Source organism: Coregonus lavaretus (genome assembly GCF_964263955.1).
Source record: "Coregonus lavaretus genome assembly, contig: HAP1_SCAFFOLD_1008, whole genome shotgun sequence".
Taxonomy (NCBI): domain Eukaryota; kingdom Metazoa; phylum Chordata; class Actinopteri; order Salmoniformes; family Salmonidae; genus Coregonus; species Coregonus lavaretus.
In genome coordinates this window covers 92,501-108,365 of record NW_028161622.1, presented here as the reverse complement: position 1 = coordinate 108,365, position 15,865 = coordinate 92,501, and the positions used below count along the sequence as shown (strand labels likewise).

The 15,865-nt window shown below is 45.1% G+C and overlaps 1 protein-coding gene across 1 annotated transcript in view; it reads left to right on the top strand.

Annotated features, from left to right (window-relative positions):
* Positions 1-308: 308 nt before the first annotated feature.
* The window catches only part of LOC311120337 (acid-sensing ion channel 1-like), a 20,720-nt gene continuing 5,163 nt past the window's right edge, over positions 309-15,865 (top strand). The window contains exon 1 of the mRNA XM_084194958.1: positions 309-1,597. Within this exon, the coding sequence (XP_084051084.1) occupies positions 1,230-1,597 (368 nt within the window). The 5' untranslated portion in view covers positions 309-1,229. The remainder of the gene's footprint in view (positions 1,598-15,865) is intronic.

Here is a 15,865-nt window from a genome sequence, read left to right as displayed (position 1 = left end):
GCTGTTGGTTCGCGAACGACCCATCACTACCTCCTTGCCTCAATGTCCCTACTCCTGTTTTCTACCGCTGATGAGTATTGCTTACAAACAACACACAAATATTCTGGTGAATTCGATACAGGCAGCTGTGGTTTTTAAGGACAGGCAAGCATCAGTCGGGAGACTCGCGCGGGTCCGAGCTGTCTCTATTTTCCAACCGACTTCGTCACCCGATGTAAAACACGTGCCATCCAATCCATGCTCTCCTCCTATTCTGGCATCGAGTTAATTGATTAGGGAAACGCTGTTTCGGTCGACAGCTTCCGAGGTTCCCTCTGCGTTTTACCCCCTAATGTGTTGGAATTGGATTTACACATTTAGCTGATTTATTAGCCTACGCATGATTTAATTCAGAAGCCTTTCATCCTAAATCGTGTTTCCTCTTATCCCGGTGAAAAGGGGAGTTTATGATGACTGCATTGTTGTGGTGGGTGCTGTTCTAGAGAGACGGGATGCAAGGCTGATGCCTGACGGACGCGTCCGCTCACTGTTTTCTCACTGGGAATGTAACAAGACAGTCTCATACAGTCTCCGCTATTTCACATGATGCAACTGCATGATCTTTACTAAAACTGCCAGAGCAGGCAATTTTTTTTTTAGGTTTGTACAAGTGGGAGCCGGTGGGAAGGAACGCAGCGTGTTATATGGGCCGATAACTAGCAGCATCTCCCGAGAAACAGCGTTTGTTGTATTGCAATTGCATATGATTGAACCGCTCCTGACACCATATACATTCAGTCCTTACTGTGGTTTTGCTGGGATTTTTTTTTCTTCCAAGGCTGGAAGAGAGACACACTAACTTGTGCTGCGGAAATCGGTCCTGAAGTATATGGGAGAGGAGGTATTGGCATCTATCTATGCGCGTAAATGTGGGACTATATTGTACATATGTTTGAGTTATCACATGGGACAGTCTGAAGGGAAATTGAGCGCGAAAAAGTAGAGTTCCTCGGCAGATAATCCGAAGAATGTACGGGTAGCCTAGATAGATGGTGTTATTTTGTTGGGGGTTCAGTGACGCACAATTTCATACCGCCTGGATGAGGAACATAGAAATCCATGTGTAGAAGGGCGTGAACTCACAGACTCACAGTCGGTACCCTCCATCCTTCCCTAGTCTTAATAGCATTCCCTCCTCTTCTAGTACTTTCCCCTTCTTCCACTTCACACTGATACCATATAGCCTCGTCATGGATCTCAAAGCGGAGTCGGAAGAGACGGTGGACTCCTTCAAGCGACCTGTGCCTATCGAAGTTTTCGCCAGCAGGTCCACACTGCACGGCATCTCGCACATGTTCACCTATGAACGGATGTGCATCAAGCGGTGCCTGTGGATCTTGTTCTTCCTGGCTTCTCTGGGGTTCCTGGTGTTGGTGTGTGTGGACCGGGTTCAATTCTACTTCCAGTACCCTTACGTTACCAAGCTAGATGAGATGGCGACCCCACTAATGATATTCCCCACTGTCACCTTCTGCAACCTGAACTCCTTTCGCTTCGGCAGGGTGACGCGCAACGATCTGTACCATGCAGGGGAGCTCCTGGCACTACTCGACGGAAGGTTTGTGAGGATAAGCGTTTAAAAACAAATGTGTTTGTTTGTGACCGTTTGCCTACATGAGATTGCATAGGTACAATAGTTTGCATAGATGCCACAGCATTTGGAGTTTCTACTATAGTAAAGTGAGTAGGCTATTCCAGGTAACTTTTCATTCCACTAGCAGACAGCTCCACCCACCTGGGCTTGTGCAGCTGCAGTTTCCCATCTGCTTGCAATTATGGTCCATTCATAATGTGACATAACATGGTTTGAGACGTGGATGCCTGCCTTGGTGATTACAGGTCACACATATTGTGCAACATTAGCTGTGTCTAGCTGCCAATAACGGCTCACTGTCCATTCATGGTTTTCTCGTGTTTATCCAAAACATATCCAGGTTTTTCACTAGCCTCAGTCTTTTTCACCACAAGACAGTTCATAGTTCAAAAGAGTAAGGCAAAAAAAAAATGTGAAGTTAGTACTGTCGGTTTTCATAAAAGTGTTTTCACAGTGATTGCCATTAAAACCCTACTGACATATAGGGTCATGTAATGGAACTAATGTAGGGTACTTTGTAGAAGTGTTAAGTTATCTGGAAGTGAGTTATGGTACAGTAGAGCTACAACAACACCAGATCAACTTTGATCAACGTAACCTGCCTGTCACTGTCCTGCTTCTGTACACAAACAACATGGTGGAGACATGCACAAACTTTTAAAGCATTTTGTACTTCTAACCCTGATACAGCTCACCTCACACTTAGGTAACACGGGTGAAATGGGTTTGAGGGCGTAGAGGGTTATACTCTTTATGATAACTTTCATGACTAAGACATTCATAAACGGTTAATACGTAAGTATTACATGATTTGTAAACATTGAGAGCATAGGGATTGAATTAAGCCATTATATTAGACCAAATATACGCTATGTGAATCATGTGATACCCACCCTATATATCATATGTGGATGATACAGTACAGAGAAGACATGATACATACAGATGGAGAAATACTGAAATAGTAGAATTCCATGCTACTAAACGTGATGTGAGCCAGGCTCTGTTTTAACCATGAATCTGAATAGCAGCAATGTAGTCCCATGCTGCTGGATCTGTATGTGAATCACTTCATGTGTATTTTAGCGTATTGATCCACACAGCTTTTTTTTTGCCTAAGGCCATGTAAGAACACTACTTCTGTGGTAGCAGGCTACATGTAAGGGTTTTACACATGGAATCTCAGTTTTCATACAGAACACTGTCTGTCTGTCTCTCTCGCTCTCTCCCTGTGATCTCGCTCTCTCTCTCTCCGCTCTCTCTCGCTCTCTCTCCCTGTCTCTGTGACCTCTCGATGTTCACATTACTGCTAGCCTGGGACAAATGTTGAATGTATTATATTGCTTGAAGTGGTTGCAGATGTTTCTACATCTCAGCTATAATACAATCCTTCATGGGAGGCCAAAGCAAGGAAGGAAACCTCAATGCTTTAGAAAACGAATCTCCTGTTTAGCCCCAAAGATCCAGAAAAACCCTTCTCCATCAGCTTTACAGAGCCCCCTCCCAGTCCCGGCAGTCAGTTCATTACGCGCTCAAAAACAAGTGTTGTTATTGCACAAACATGAAAACAAAGTGGTTGTGTATAAAATGAAGATATATAAGAGGAGAACAGCAGCCTCCTCTAATTTAGCTGGAGGCAGAGAGAGAAGAGAGAGGAGGAAGAGCCCAGAGAAAGAGAGAGGAGCGAGTAGAAAGTCACACCAATCTCAAAGAGAGGGTGGGAGGGATGACAAGCAGAAGCAATTAACCAGTGTCTGGTAAACTGTGTGATAAACAAGCCCTTATCCCAGACCTTTAATTACTGGTGTTTGTGAAACACCAGGTTGCGCTCCAAATGCCACCCTATTCCCTACATAGTGCACTACTTTTGACCAGAGCCCTATGGGCTATATAGGAAATAGGGTGCAATTTGGGACAGAGCCACGGTGTTGTCCTGCTGAAAAACAGGCTCCCTGCGTCTCCCTTCTTCTGCTTTTCTCCCTGAACCCCATAGACTGTTTGGCCGTGGATGCATCAAGTCCTTCTGTTACCTTCTGAGTAGGGGAGTGTGAGGGGAATGTGTGTGTGTGTGTGTGTGAGGGGGTGGTTTCTTTAGAAGACGAGAAGAAACTGACTGTCAGTTCGGTGGGAAAGATGTGTTAAAACGTTGATTGTGTTGCTCCAATATTTGTCTATCAAATACCCAGTCAGCTAACAGCAGTGATTTTCTCCTCCGCTTCCTCTTCTTCCTCCTCTTCCTCCTCCTCCTCCTCTTCATCACCCTCCTCCTCCTCCTCCTCTTCCTCCTCTTCCTCCTCCTCTTCTTCCTCTTCCTCTTCCTCCTCTTCATCCTCCTCCTCCAGGGAAGGCTAGACGCCTGTCTGAACTGCTGAGGCAGCAACATGGGGCAATGAGCTACAGTACTGTCTTTCAGAAGAAGAATGTACCCCTCTGTCGAAGCCCTTTGGGCTGGTTTCCTGGACACAGATTAATCCAAGTCCTGGACCTACAGTAAAAGCATACTCAATGCTCTCCTTAAAAAAGGGTTTGAGTCTGAAGTCAGGCTTCACAGTGTAGAACAATTGGGATCAATCCAGTTGATAGTGAATCTAATTAGAGGATGATTTAATGGGGGGAAGGGCTGCTTCGATAATAGAAGATGGCATGTGCTGCTAGAGTCATCGACTATTCTTTTGCTGACACAAATCGTTTCTCACCTAATTTGCTTCCTAATTCTATGCAAATGTGATTAGGCCTATATGATTGTAATAATGACTCGGGGTTTTGATGACTGCGTATGTTTTGTCTCTGCTCTTTATCATAGCAGGTTGATAGCATGTAATCAGGTGTCATCTAGGTCAGGGCTTCTCAAAATTCATCAGGGACCCCCTCATAATCAGAACACAACTTGAGTTAGATAAAAAAAAAAATAGCATACAAGGAGTTTTAATATGACTTCGGCATACATGGCCGGATGAACCAAGTCTCCGGCCCTGCAGGAACATTTTAAAGGCCCACATCTTGGCATTGTAAAAAAAAACATTTAGCAGTTTTCCCTGCAATTCTTCACATTTCATCATGGGGCAGAGAGATTTCTTGTTGTTGCAGCTTTAAAGCTAATATCTGGGTCCGTGAACCCCACTTTGAGAATCCCTGGTCAAGGCCCCTTGGACATTGGTGCTTAGATAAGGATAGAGAGGATCGACTGTGATTTCTTTAGTAAACACTCCAGTGACTCTGGTGTATTAGAGCCTAAGGAGCCAATCACCAGCGAACAGGCGTGATAGGTAATTTAGTAATGGGTTATTTACGGTAATGAAAGTATAAGGGTTTAATTAATTTGGTTACCTACTAATAACTTTCTACCTACTGATACATTTGAGAACGTTTTAGAAGTGTTTGCTTATGAGGAATGCAGATAAAGTCCTAATGAAAAGTGTTTGTCAGCCTGCTTTTTAGTTACTGTATCTTAATTAATGTTTTTTATTTTTTGTGGTACTTTTTACCCCCTTTTTCTCTCCAATTGGTAGTTACAGTCTTGTCCCATCGCTGCAACTCCCGTACGGACTCGGGAGAGGCGAAGGTCGAGAGCCATGCGTCCTCTGAAACACAACCCCGTCAAGCCGCACTGCTTCTTGAAACACTGCTCGTTTAATCCGGAAGCCAGCCGCACCAATGTGTCGGAGGAAACAGCGTACAGCTGGCGACCGAAGTCAGCGTGCCCTGCCGCCACGAGGCACTAGAGCACGATGGGACAAGGACATCCCAGCCGGCCAAACCCTCCTCTAACCCAGACGACGTTGGGCCAATGGGTCTCCCGGTCGCGACCGGCTGCGACACAGCCCGGGATTGAACTCGGATCTGTAGTGACGCCTCTAGCAGCGCGATGCAGTGCCTTAGACCGCTGCGCCACTCGGGAGGCCTAGTTACTGTAGCTTTGAACTGTGCGAAATGCTAACACTCTGTCTGGTGTATGTCTATTTACTTATCCCCTTCTCCTGAGGTGGAAAGAGAGAGAGATAGACAGAGAGAAAGATGGAGACGGTGCAGATGCTCCCTCCTTCATTCCTCTAGCGATCCTCTGTTAGCGGTGTCTGAAAATTAAAGTGCTTGTGGCCCATAATCCAATTGAACCTCCTCCCTCCCCACTGTAGGGTACAGAGAGAGCTGTGATTGCTTTAGGGAGAGTAGCACAGTGGCAAGGCAATATAACATATCCACACATAAACTCCACGACCAAAGGCATGTGGACACCTGCTCGTCGAACATCTCATTCCAAAACCATGGACATTAATATGGAGTTGGTCCCCCCCTTCGCTGCTATAACAGCCTCCACTCTTCTGGGAAGGCTTCCCACTAGATGTTGGAACATTGCTGCGGGGACTTGCTTCCATTCAGCCACAAGAGCATTAGTGAGGTCGGGCACTGATGTTGGGTGATTAGGCCTGGCTCGCAGTCGGCATTCCAATTCATCCCAAAGGTGTTCGATGGGGTTGAGGTCAGGGCTCTGTGCAGGCCGGTCAAGTTCTTCCACACCCATCTCGACAAACCATTTCAAACCAACTTTTTGCACGGGGGCATTGTCATGCTGAAACAGGAAAAGGCCTTCCCCAATCTGTTACCACAAAGTTGGAAGCACAGAATCGTCTAGAATGTAATTGTATGACTAATCTGTAAGTCGCTCTGGATAAGAGCATCTGCTAAATGACTAAAATGTAAATGTAAATGTATGCTGTAGCGTTAAGATTTCCCTTCACTGGAACTAAGGGGCCTAGCCCGAACCAGGAAAAACAGCCCCAGACCATTATTCCTCCTCCACCAAACTTTACAGTTGGCACTATACATTTGGGTAGGTAGCGTTCTTCTGGTATCCGCCAAACCCAGAATTGTCTGTCGGACTGCCAGATGGTGCAGCGTGATTCATCACTCCAGAGAACACGTTTCCACTGCTCCAGAGTCCAATGGCGGAGAGCTTTACACCACTCTAGCCAACGGTTGGCATTGCGCATGGGGATTTTAGGTTTATGTGCGGCTGCTCGGCCATGGAAACCCATTTCATGAAGCTCCCGACGAATAGTTCTTGTGCTGACGTTGCTTCCGGAGGCAGTTTGGAACTCGGTAGTGAGTACTGCAACCGAGGACAGACGATTTTTTAGCACTCGGTGGTCCCGTTCTGTGAGCTTGTGTGGCCTACCACTTCGCAGCTGAGCCGTTGTTGCTCCTAGACGTTTCCACTTCACAATAACTGCACTTACATTTGACCGGGGCAGCTCTAGCAGGGCAGATATTTGACGAACTGACTTGTTGGAAAGGTGGCATCCTATGATGGTGCCACGTTGAAAGTCACTGAGCTCTTCAGTACGGGCCATTCTACTGCCAATGTTTGTCTATGGCGATTGCATGGCTGTGTGCTCGATTTTATACACTTTTCAGCAACGGGTGTGACTGAAATGGCCAAATCCACTAATTTGAAATAGCTGAATCCAGTCATTTGAAGGGGTGTCCACATTCTTTTGAACGAAGGCGTTATTATAAATGAAATGAAACTGTTCGACGTAAATGTTCATATGAAAACCATAACTGGCACGCAGATCGGTAGAAATTGTAAGATCAATTTGTATTCCACATGAGAAAGGTTGCCGACTCCTCGATCATCCGTTCACCGACACCGCGTCTCACAAAGACACGGCGGTTGGAACCAAAAATCTCCAATTTGGACTCCAGACCAAAGGATACATTTCCACCGGTCTAATGTCCATTGCTCGTGTTTCTTGGCCCAAGCACGTCTCTTCTTATTATTGGTGTCCTTTAGTAGTGGTTTCTTTGCAGCAATTCGACCACAAAGGCCTGATTCACACAGTCCCCTCTGAACAGTTGATGTTGAGATGTGTCTGTGACTTGAACTCTGTGAAGCATTTATTTGGGGTGCAATTTCTGAGGCTGGTAACTCTAATGAACTTTTCCTATGCAGCAGAGGTAACTCTGGGTCTTCCATTCCTGTGGTGGTCCTCATGAGAGCCAGTTTCATCATAGCGCTTGATGGTTTTTGCGACTGCGCTTGAAGAAACGTTCAAAGTTCTTGAAATGTTCCGTATTGACTGACCTTCATGTCTTCAAGTAATGATGGACTGTCGTTTCTCTTAGCTTATTTGAGCTGTTCTTGCCATAATATGGACTTGGTATTTTACCAAATAAGGCTGTCTTCTGTATACCCCCCTCTACCTTGTCACAACACAACTGATTGGCTCAAACGCATTAAGAAGGAAAAAAATTCCACAAATTAACTTTTAAGAAGGCACACCTGTTAATTGAAATGCATTCCAGGTGACTGGAAGCTGGTTGAGAGAATGCCAAGAGTGTGCAAAGCTGTCATCAAGGCAAAGGGTGGCTATTTGAAGATTTTAACACTTTTTTTTGGTTATTACATGATTCCATATGTGTTATTTCATAGTTTTGATGTCTTCACTATTATTCTACAATGTAAAAAATTGTAAAAATAAAGAAAAACCCTGGAATGAGTAGGTGTGTCCAAACTTTTTACTGGTAGTGTATATACAGTACCAGTCAAAAGTTTGGACACACCAAGTCATTGAAGGGTTTTACTTAATTTTTACTATTTTCTACACGCACCTTATTACGCATAGAAGTAGGCCTAGGCTACCTGGCCTGCGCGCAAATGTAGGCTAATAAATGTGCCCATTTGGGGATCTGATACTATTTCTGATTGTCTTAACCACACCATCACTGTGAAGCTTCTCAAAGTAATTTTTTCTTTGCCTCAAACAGCAAGTAAACTAAGTGTTATTACGTCCCACGGGGGGCCAGTATGAAAAATGTATGCACTCACTTAACTGTAAGTCGCTCTGGATAAGAGCGTCTGCTAAGTGATTAAAATGTAAATGTCAATAGTTCCTCAATGTAGCCTATTTGAAAAATATTTCCAGCTCTCTCTCCCTTTCCATATCCACTCAGCATGAAAGGGGGAAAAAATGTCATGCTCTGATTCTGTGAAAACGTCATAAAAAAGGCATACCTGATTACTTCTAATCCCTTACATAGCCTACAGCTGTGTCTGTCTGTCTGGAGCTCACAGGCATAGGAAACTCTGAGGGCCCAGAATATTTTTGTCACGCCCTGGCTCTGGGGACTCTTAAATGTTGAGCCAGGGTGTGGAGTTTCTATGTATTATTTTCTATGTTAGTTCTAGATCGTGTGGATCTATGTTGGCCAGGGTGATTCCCAATCAGAGGCAGCTGTAACTCGTTGTCTCTGATTGGGGACCATACTTAGGCAGCCTGTTTGGCACTAGTCGGTGTGGGATCTTGTTCCGATAAGGTTTGTGTTGTGTAACCTAGGACTTCACGTATCATTTGTTTGTTGTTTTTGTTCGTGTGGTGTACTTAAATAAATAATGTAAGCATAACACGCTGCGCCTTGGTCCGTCTCATCAGTCAACAATCGTGACAGAAGATCCCACCAAGCCTGGATCAAGCAGCGTGACGAGGAGAGAGGATGGACTTGGGAGGAGATGAGAGAGAGTCTGGCTAGAGGGATGGAGGCCATGATCACGGGGGAGAGACAAGCCCAGACATTTTTTAGGAGGGGGGGCTCACGCCGTGGACGACGAGGCTACAGGAGGCAACAAGGGAGAAGGAGGGTGTAGGGGCACGGCGAGAGGAGCTGGTTAGGCAGCAGAAGGAGCGGAGGTTTATAAGGGAACCCAGTCCCGCTCCTCGCACCAAGAAAGTGGTGTGTGTCGCCAGTCCAGTCCGGCCCGTTCCAGCTCCCCGCACCAAGCCAGTGGTGCGCGTCGCCAGCCCAGTCCGGCCTGTTCCTGCCCCTCGCACCAAGCCAGAGGTGCGCGTCGCCAGCCCGGTCCGGCCTGTTCCTGACCCTCGCACCAAGCCAGTGGTGCGCGTCGTAAGCCCGGTCCGGCCCGTTCCTGCACCCCGCACCAAGCCAGTGGTGCGCGTCGTCAGCCCGGTCCGGCCCGTTCCTGCTCCCCGCAACAAGCCAGTGGTGCGCGTCGTCAGCCCGGTCCGGCCCGTTCCTGCTCCCCGCACTAAGCCAGTGGTGCGCGTCGTCAGCCCGGTACGGCCCGTTCCTGCTCCCCGCACCAAGCCAGTGGTGCGCGTCGTCAGCCCGGTCCGGCCCGTTCCTGCTCCCCGCACCAAGCCAGTGGTGCGCGTCGTCAGCCCGGTCCGGCCCGTTCCTGCTCCCCGCACTAAGCCAGTGGTGCGTGTGTCCAGTCCGGCACGGCCCGTGCCTGTTCCACCGGTGTCTGGTCCGGCACTGGTCAGCTGCTCCACTCCGGAGCCAGAGCAATCCGCTCCACCGGGGTCCGGTCCAACTCCTGTCAGCGGATCCACTCCGGAGCCAGAGCAATCCGCTCCACCGGTGTCCAGTCCAGCTCCGGCCAGCGGCTCCAGTCCGGAGCCTGTACAGATCGATCCACCGTCGTCGGGTCCAACACCAGTCAGCGGTGCCAGACCAGATCAGGGGCGCAACGGGGAGGTGGTGAGAAAGTTGTGGTCACGCCCGGAGCCGGATCCGCCTCCGAGGCGGAATGCCCACCCGGCCCCTACCCTGTTGTGTTTGTGTGGCGCGGTCGCAGTCCGCGCCTTTGGTGGGGGGGATCTTGTTCCGTTAAGGTTTGTGTTGTGTAACCTAGGACTTCACGTATCGTTTGTTTGTTGTTTTTGTTCGTGTGGTGTACTTAAATAAATAATGTACGCATATCACGATCGTGACAATTTTATACAATGTTGCAAGTTTGCTAGCACCAGCTTTCAGGCAGGACTAAGTTAATAGTTGATACAATGTTTCAAGTTCCTTGTGTAGCCAATGTGATGTATAGGATATTTACTTTTTTCTACGCGGGCTGCAATGTTATTATTTGTTGGCTTTATGTAGGCAATTTTTACATATTGGCAATGGCAATAGAAGTTAGTTTTTAGATTTGTATCATTTTCATTTAGATAGAATTTTGATTAACCACATGACATTGATTTTGCGATATGAAAACTGTTCCACAAAAATGTGCATAGGAAACTGGCACGCAGATCAGTAGAAATGGTACGATTACACTCCAAATGGAAAAGGTTTCCCACTGTTGGTGCAGCCTATTACCGGCAACTTCAGAAGCGTAATGGCAGAATCTGCGAAAGCCAGCAGCAGCAGGCAGTGGGAGGAGGAGGAGGAGGAAGAGGGAGAGGAGGTGGGTCGGGTCGTTTTTTTTCTTCTCCCTCTGGTTAGGCTATATTGATCTCTCTACTTACTTACTTTATTGTCCCCATGGGGAAATTTTGTTGCAGTGTCATGTACACATTTAAAGTGGCGTTAAATACAAAACAAGATTGACAATACAACTTTCAATAACAGTCACGCACCAATAAAAGTAAGAAATAAGAAATAAAACATTTAAAACATTTAAAACAAAGACTAGCCTGCTGGCCTTACGGGGTCAATGGGAACATTTGCCCGAGCTATTTAAGAGGGATATCACACCTGGCACAAATGATTGTCTCGTTCTATTTTTCCTGCTGAGGGGTGCCCTATACCTACGCCCAGAGGGGAGTAATTCAAAGTCCAGGTACAGGGGGTGACTTGGGTCTAAAATGATTTTGTGAGCTCTGGCTCCCTCTTTAGTAATTTGTGTCTTAATTTTTAATCGCAGTGCTTAAAACATTAGACAAGCTCAGTAGCATACATATAGTTCATTTTATTCAAACATAGGGTGTGTCTATGTATGGAAAAAAACTAGTTTTAAAATTTTGACCAATCAATTGGGGACAGCCCTAAGAACAACAGCAGTGGCTTTAGAAAACGGTCTTTGTTCCGCAATAGCATTTTGAGCAACGGCTATACAGTGTGGAAAAAAAGTATTTAGTCAGCCACCAATTGTGCAAGTTCTCCCACTTAAAAAGATGAGAGAGGCCTGTAATTTTCATCATAGGTACACGTCAACTATGACAGACAAATTGGGGAAAAAAAATCCAGAAAATCACATTGTAGGATTTTTAATGAATTTATTTGCAAATTATGGTGGAAAATAAGTATTTGGTCACCTACAAACAAGCAAGATTTCTGGCTCTCACACACCTGTAACTTCTTCTTTAAGAGGCTCCTCTGTCCTCCACTCGTTACCTGTATTAATGGCACCTGTTTGAACTTGTTATCAGTATGAAAGACACCTGTCCACAACCTCAAACAGTCACACTCCAAACTCCACTATGGCCAAGACCAAAGAGCTGTCAAAGGACACCAGAAACAAAATTGTAGACCAGCACCAGGCTGGGAAGACTGAATCTGCAATAGGTAAGCAGCTTGGTTTGAAGAAATCAACTGTGGGAGCAATTATTAGGAAATGGAAGACATACAAGACCACTGATAATCTCCCTCAATCTGGGGCTCCACGCAAGATCTCACCCCGTGGGGTCAAAATGATCACAAGAACGGTGAGCAAAAATCCCAGAACCACACGGGGGGACCTAGTGAATGACCTGCAGAGAGCTGGGACCAAAGTAACAAAGCCTACCATCAGTAACACACTACGCCACCAGGGACTCAAATCCTGCAGTGCCAGACGTGTCCCCCTGCTTAAGCCAGTACATGTCCAGGCCCATCTGAAGTTTGCTAGAGTGCATTTGGATGATCCAGAAGAGGATTGGGAGAATGTCATATGGTCAGATGAAACCAAAATATAACTTTTTGGTAAAAACTCAACTCGTCGTGTTTGGAGGACAAAGAATGCTGAGTTGCATCCAAAGAACACCATACCTACTGTGAAGCATGGGGGTGGAAACATCATGCTTTGGGGCTGTTTTTCTGCAAAGGGACCAGGACGACTGATCCGTGTAAAGGAAAGAATGAATGGGGCCATGTATCGTGAGATTTTGAGTGAAAACCTCCTTCCATCAGCAAGGGCATTGAAGATGAAACGTGGCTGGGTCTTTCTGCATGACAATGATCCCAAACACACCGCCCGGGCAACGAAGGAGTGGCTTCGTAAGAAGCATTTCAAGGTCCTGTAGTGGCCTAGCCAGTCTCCAGATCTCAACCCCATAGAAAATCTTTGGAGGGAGTTGAAAGTCCGTGTTGCCCAGCGACAGCCCCAAAACATCACTGCTCTAGAGGAGATCTGCATGGAGGAATGGGCCAAAATACCAGCAACAGTGTGTGAAAACCTTGTGAAGACTTACAGAAAACGTTTGACCTGTGTCATTGCCAACAAAGGGTATATAACAAAGTATTGAGAAACTTTTGTTATTGACCAAATACTTATTTTCCACCATAATTTGCAAATAAATTCATAAAAAATCCTACAATGTGATTTTCTGGATTTTTTTTCTCATTTTGTCTGTCATAGTTGACGTGTACCTATTATGAAAATTACAGGCCTCTCTCATCTTTTTAAGTGGGAGAACTTGCACAATTGGTGGCTGACTAAATACTTTTTTCCCCCCACTGTAATACTGGTTATAATACTTGTGCTTCTCAGAATGCATCTCTCCCTCCTCCGCGCTCACAGTGGGGAGAGGGAGTGAGAGTGGCTCGATCACACAGCAGCCGGCTGAGAAACAGGGACAGGCAGACGCTTCCATAGCAGGAATCGACATAATGCACGTAGGCTATTATTGTTAACCCAATAACTGTTTAGAACAAAAAAAAATCTGCAGGATCATTGTGTAGCAAAATCACTGAAAATAACCAACCTAAGCAAAATGCTTCAGGAAGAGGAGGGGTAATGTCAGTGTCTGTCATTTTTGGTGTGTCGTCCCAGCTCTACTCTAGCTGTGGATCTGAGATCTAAGCAACAACACAAGGATCTTAAGTGCTCTCCTGGCAGCTCTGTGTTGCTAAAAGACGCTTAGTTGGACACTGGGTACAATTCAATTAGGAATACAGTACATCGCACGAAGGCGCTTTGCTGTTATGGAGATGAACCATGACAAGGTATTGATGCGATGCCGTATGCGCAGCAGTTGAACTATTTTTACTGCTACCCCAGTAATCACTCCTTTCAATGGCGCCCTTTTCTTGAGAGCGAAACAATTCACAATTCTTTCCCCCATTTGTCTAAATCTGAGCGCATTCTCCCTCTGACCAACAGAAACACAAACAATTGGTCCTCTGTAGCTCAGCTGGTAGAGCACGGCGCTTGTAACGCCAAGGTAGTGGGTTCGATCCCCGGGACCACCCATACACAAAAATGTATGCACGCATGACTGTAAGTCGCTTTGGATAAAAGCGTCTGCTAAATGGCATATTATTATTATTATAACTATGTTTGAACCATGTTCAAGTTTGAACCACGGTGTAAAGTCTTAGACCATGTCTAAACTTTCTTGGTCGTTACTTGGCGTATGGCAGGGTTCCCCAACTGGCGGTGGTTTTATTTGGACCCCCGAATTTTCTTAGCAAAAAATTAAAATAAATAAAAGACTGTAAACACTAGGAAATCTTCTCCAAGTGATTTTAATTTGGGAAAACTGTTCCCAAGTATTCCCACGCCTAATAGAGAGACACATGATGGTGTACAAATGTAAGCAAGGTTTTAAATTATTATGCTTTAGTCAAACATTATATCTGTTTGGGCTTCTTGCGGTTAATTTGCAATCTACAAATTAGATCCCGACCATCCACTCAAGAAAAAATATTTTTCCATAACAAAAAATATTTTATTGTCAGCTGTTTGAAGCTGGTGTACATCCCTGCTCATAACAACTGAATACTTTGATTCAGAACTAACTTTGAAGTAATGTCTAAGAATTGCAGTAAATGAACCAACAGGAATTCATCAACTTGCTGCATTGTTTCCGACCTGCGTGTTATACGCACACTCCTAGACTTTAATTAGATTCTATATATGATATACTGTATGATATGTAATTACTTGATTAAACTATGATGTGACTTCTCACATAATCCTCTGTTATGCTGTAGTGCAAACTGTTTACTCTGAAATGTGACTTTATTACTCTGAAATATGACTTTATTACTCTGAAATATGACTATTACTCTGAAGAAACAAAGAGAAACGAGAATAAGTGTTTATTAACTAAACTGTAACTGATGCTCTGTCTGAATAACATGAAATTATACACATGAACAACTGAATAAATCACCCATTACAAGACTGAAATAAGACTCAAAACTTAGCTCAGGTACAGTAGTATAAACTAGATCAGTGTTAGAGAGGGCGGTAATTCAGTCATTGTAATGATTGCTTTGTTGAAATAATGTTTTTATGATGTTGTTTTGTTGGAATGACTATTGAACACAGCAAAATGATAAACTCTCTAAAACTAAAACTCTGCATTAGAACATATTCAACATATTCAAAATGGTTTCTGCATTTAATCACATACATTTTCACCTCGGTGGTTGTTCATGATTGAAATTCACCCCCAAAATTGTTTTTATGATATCTCCGTGGATTTGCATGTGAAATAATTCTGTTAGCTCAGTGCCATACAATTGTCGTCCTTATTTACTGTAACCACAGTCTTCTTGAGGAGGCTTTGTTGTTTTTCTGTTCCTACCGGGGTCTAAAAATAACTAAACACAAATATACGCAATTCTGTATGATAATTCTTATTGTATATTGGCATTTGGCACTTTGTATGTGGATGTTTGTATTCACTAATTGTTTATTGCTTTGTTATTATGGCCTTTAAATGGACCTGGTGGGGAGATGCTAGTGTTAATGAAGATTCATTAGTACCTGTGTGTGTGTGTGTGTGTGTGTGTGTGTGTGTGTGTGTGTGTGTGTGTGTGTGTGTGTGTGTGTGTGTGTGTGTGTGTGTGTGTGTGTGTGTGTCTGTGTCTGTGTCTGTGTCTGTGTCTGTGTCTGTGTCTGTGTCTGTGTCTGTGTGTGTGTGTGTGTGTGTGTGTGTGTGTGTGTGTGTGTGTGTGTGTGTGTGGCTTCTAGTCGAAACTCTGTGATGCTAAGCTATCTGCCCTCCACTGGCTACGTGAACACAGCTCGTCTCTGTAGTACTGTAGCATAGAGCGCAGGACTGACCGGTCTGACCTTCCTGGAATGGATTTCTCTGATCATCCACTTCAAAGTAGTGAGTGACATTGTAGTGTGTGTAACGGAGGTGGTTTGGTGAACTAGGCTCTCGCTCTCGATCAGTAACCTTGCCTGGCAACAGAAGACTTGTGTTACCTCTGCAAGGTCATTTCTAGGCTTTAGGTCAGTGGGCTAACACCGTCAATTGGTGTGCAGGAGACCCACGTTGGTTCAAA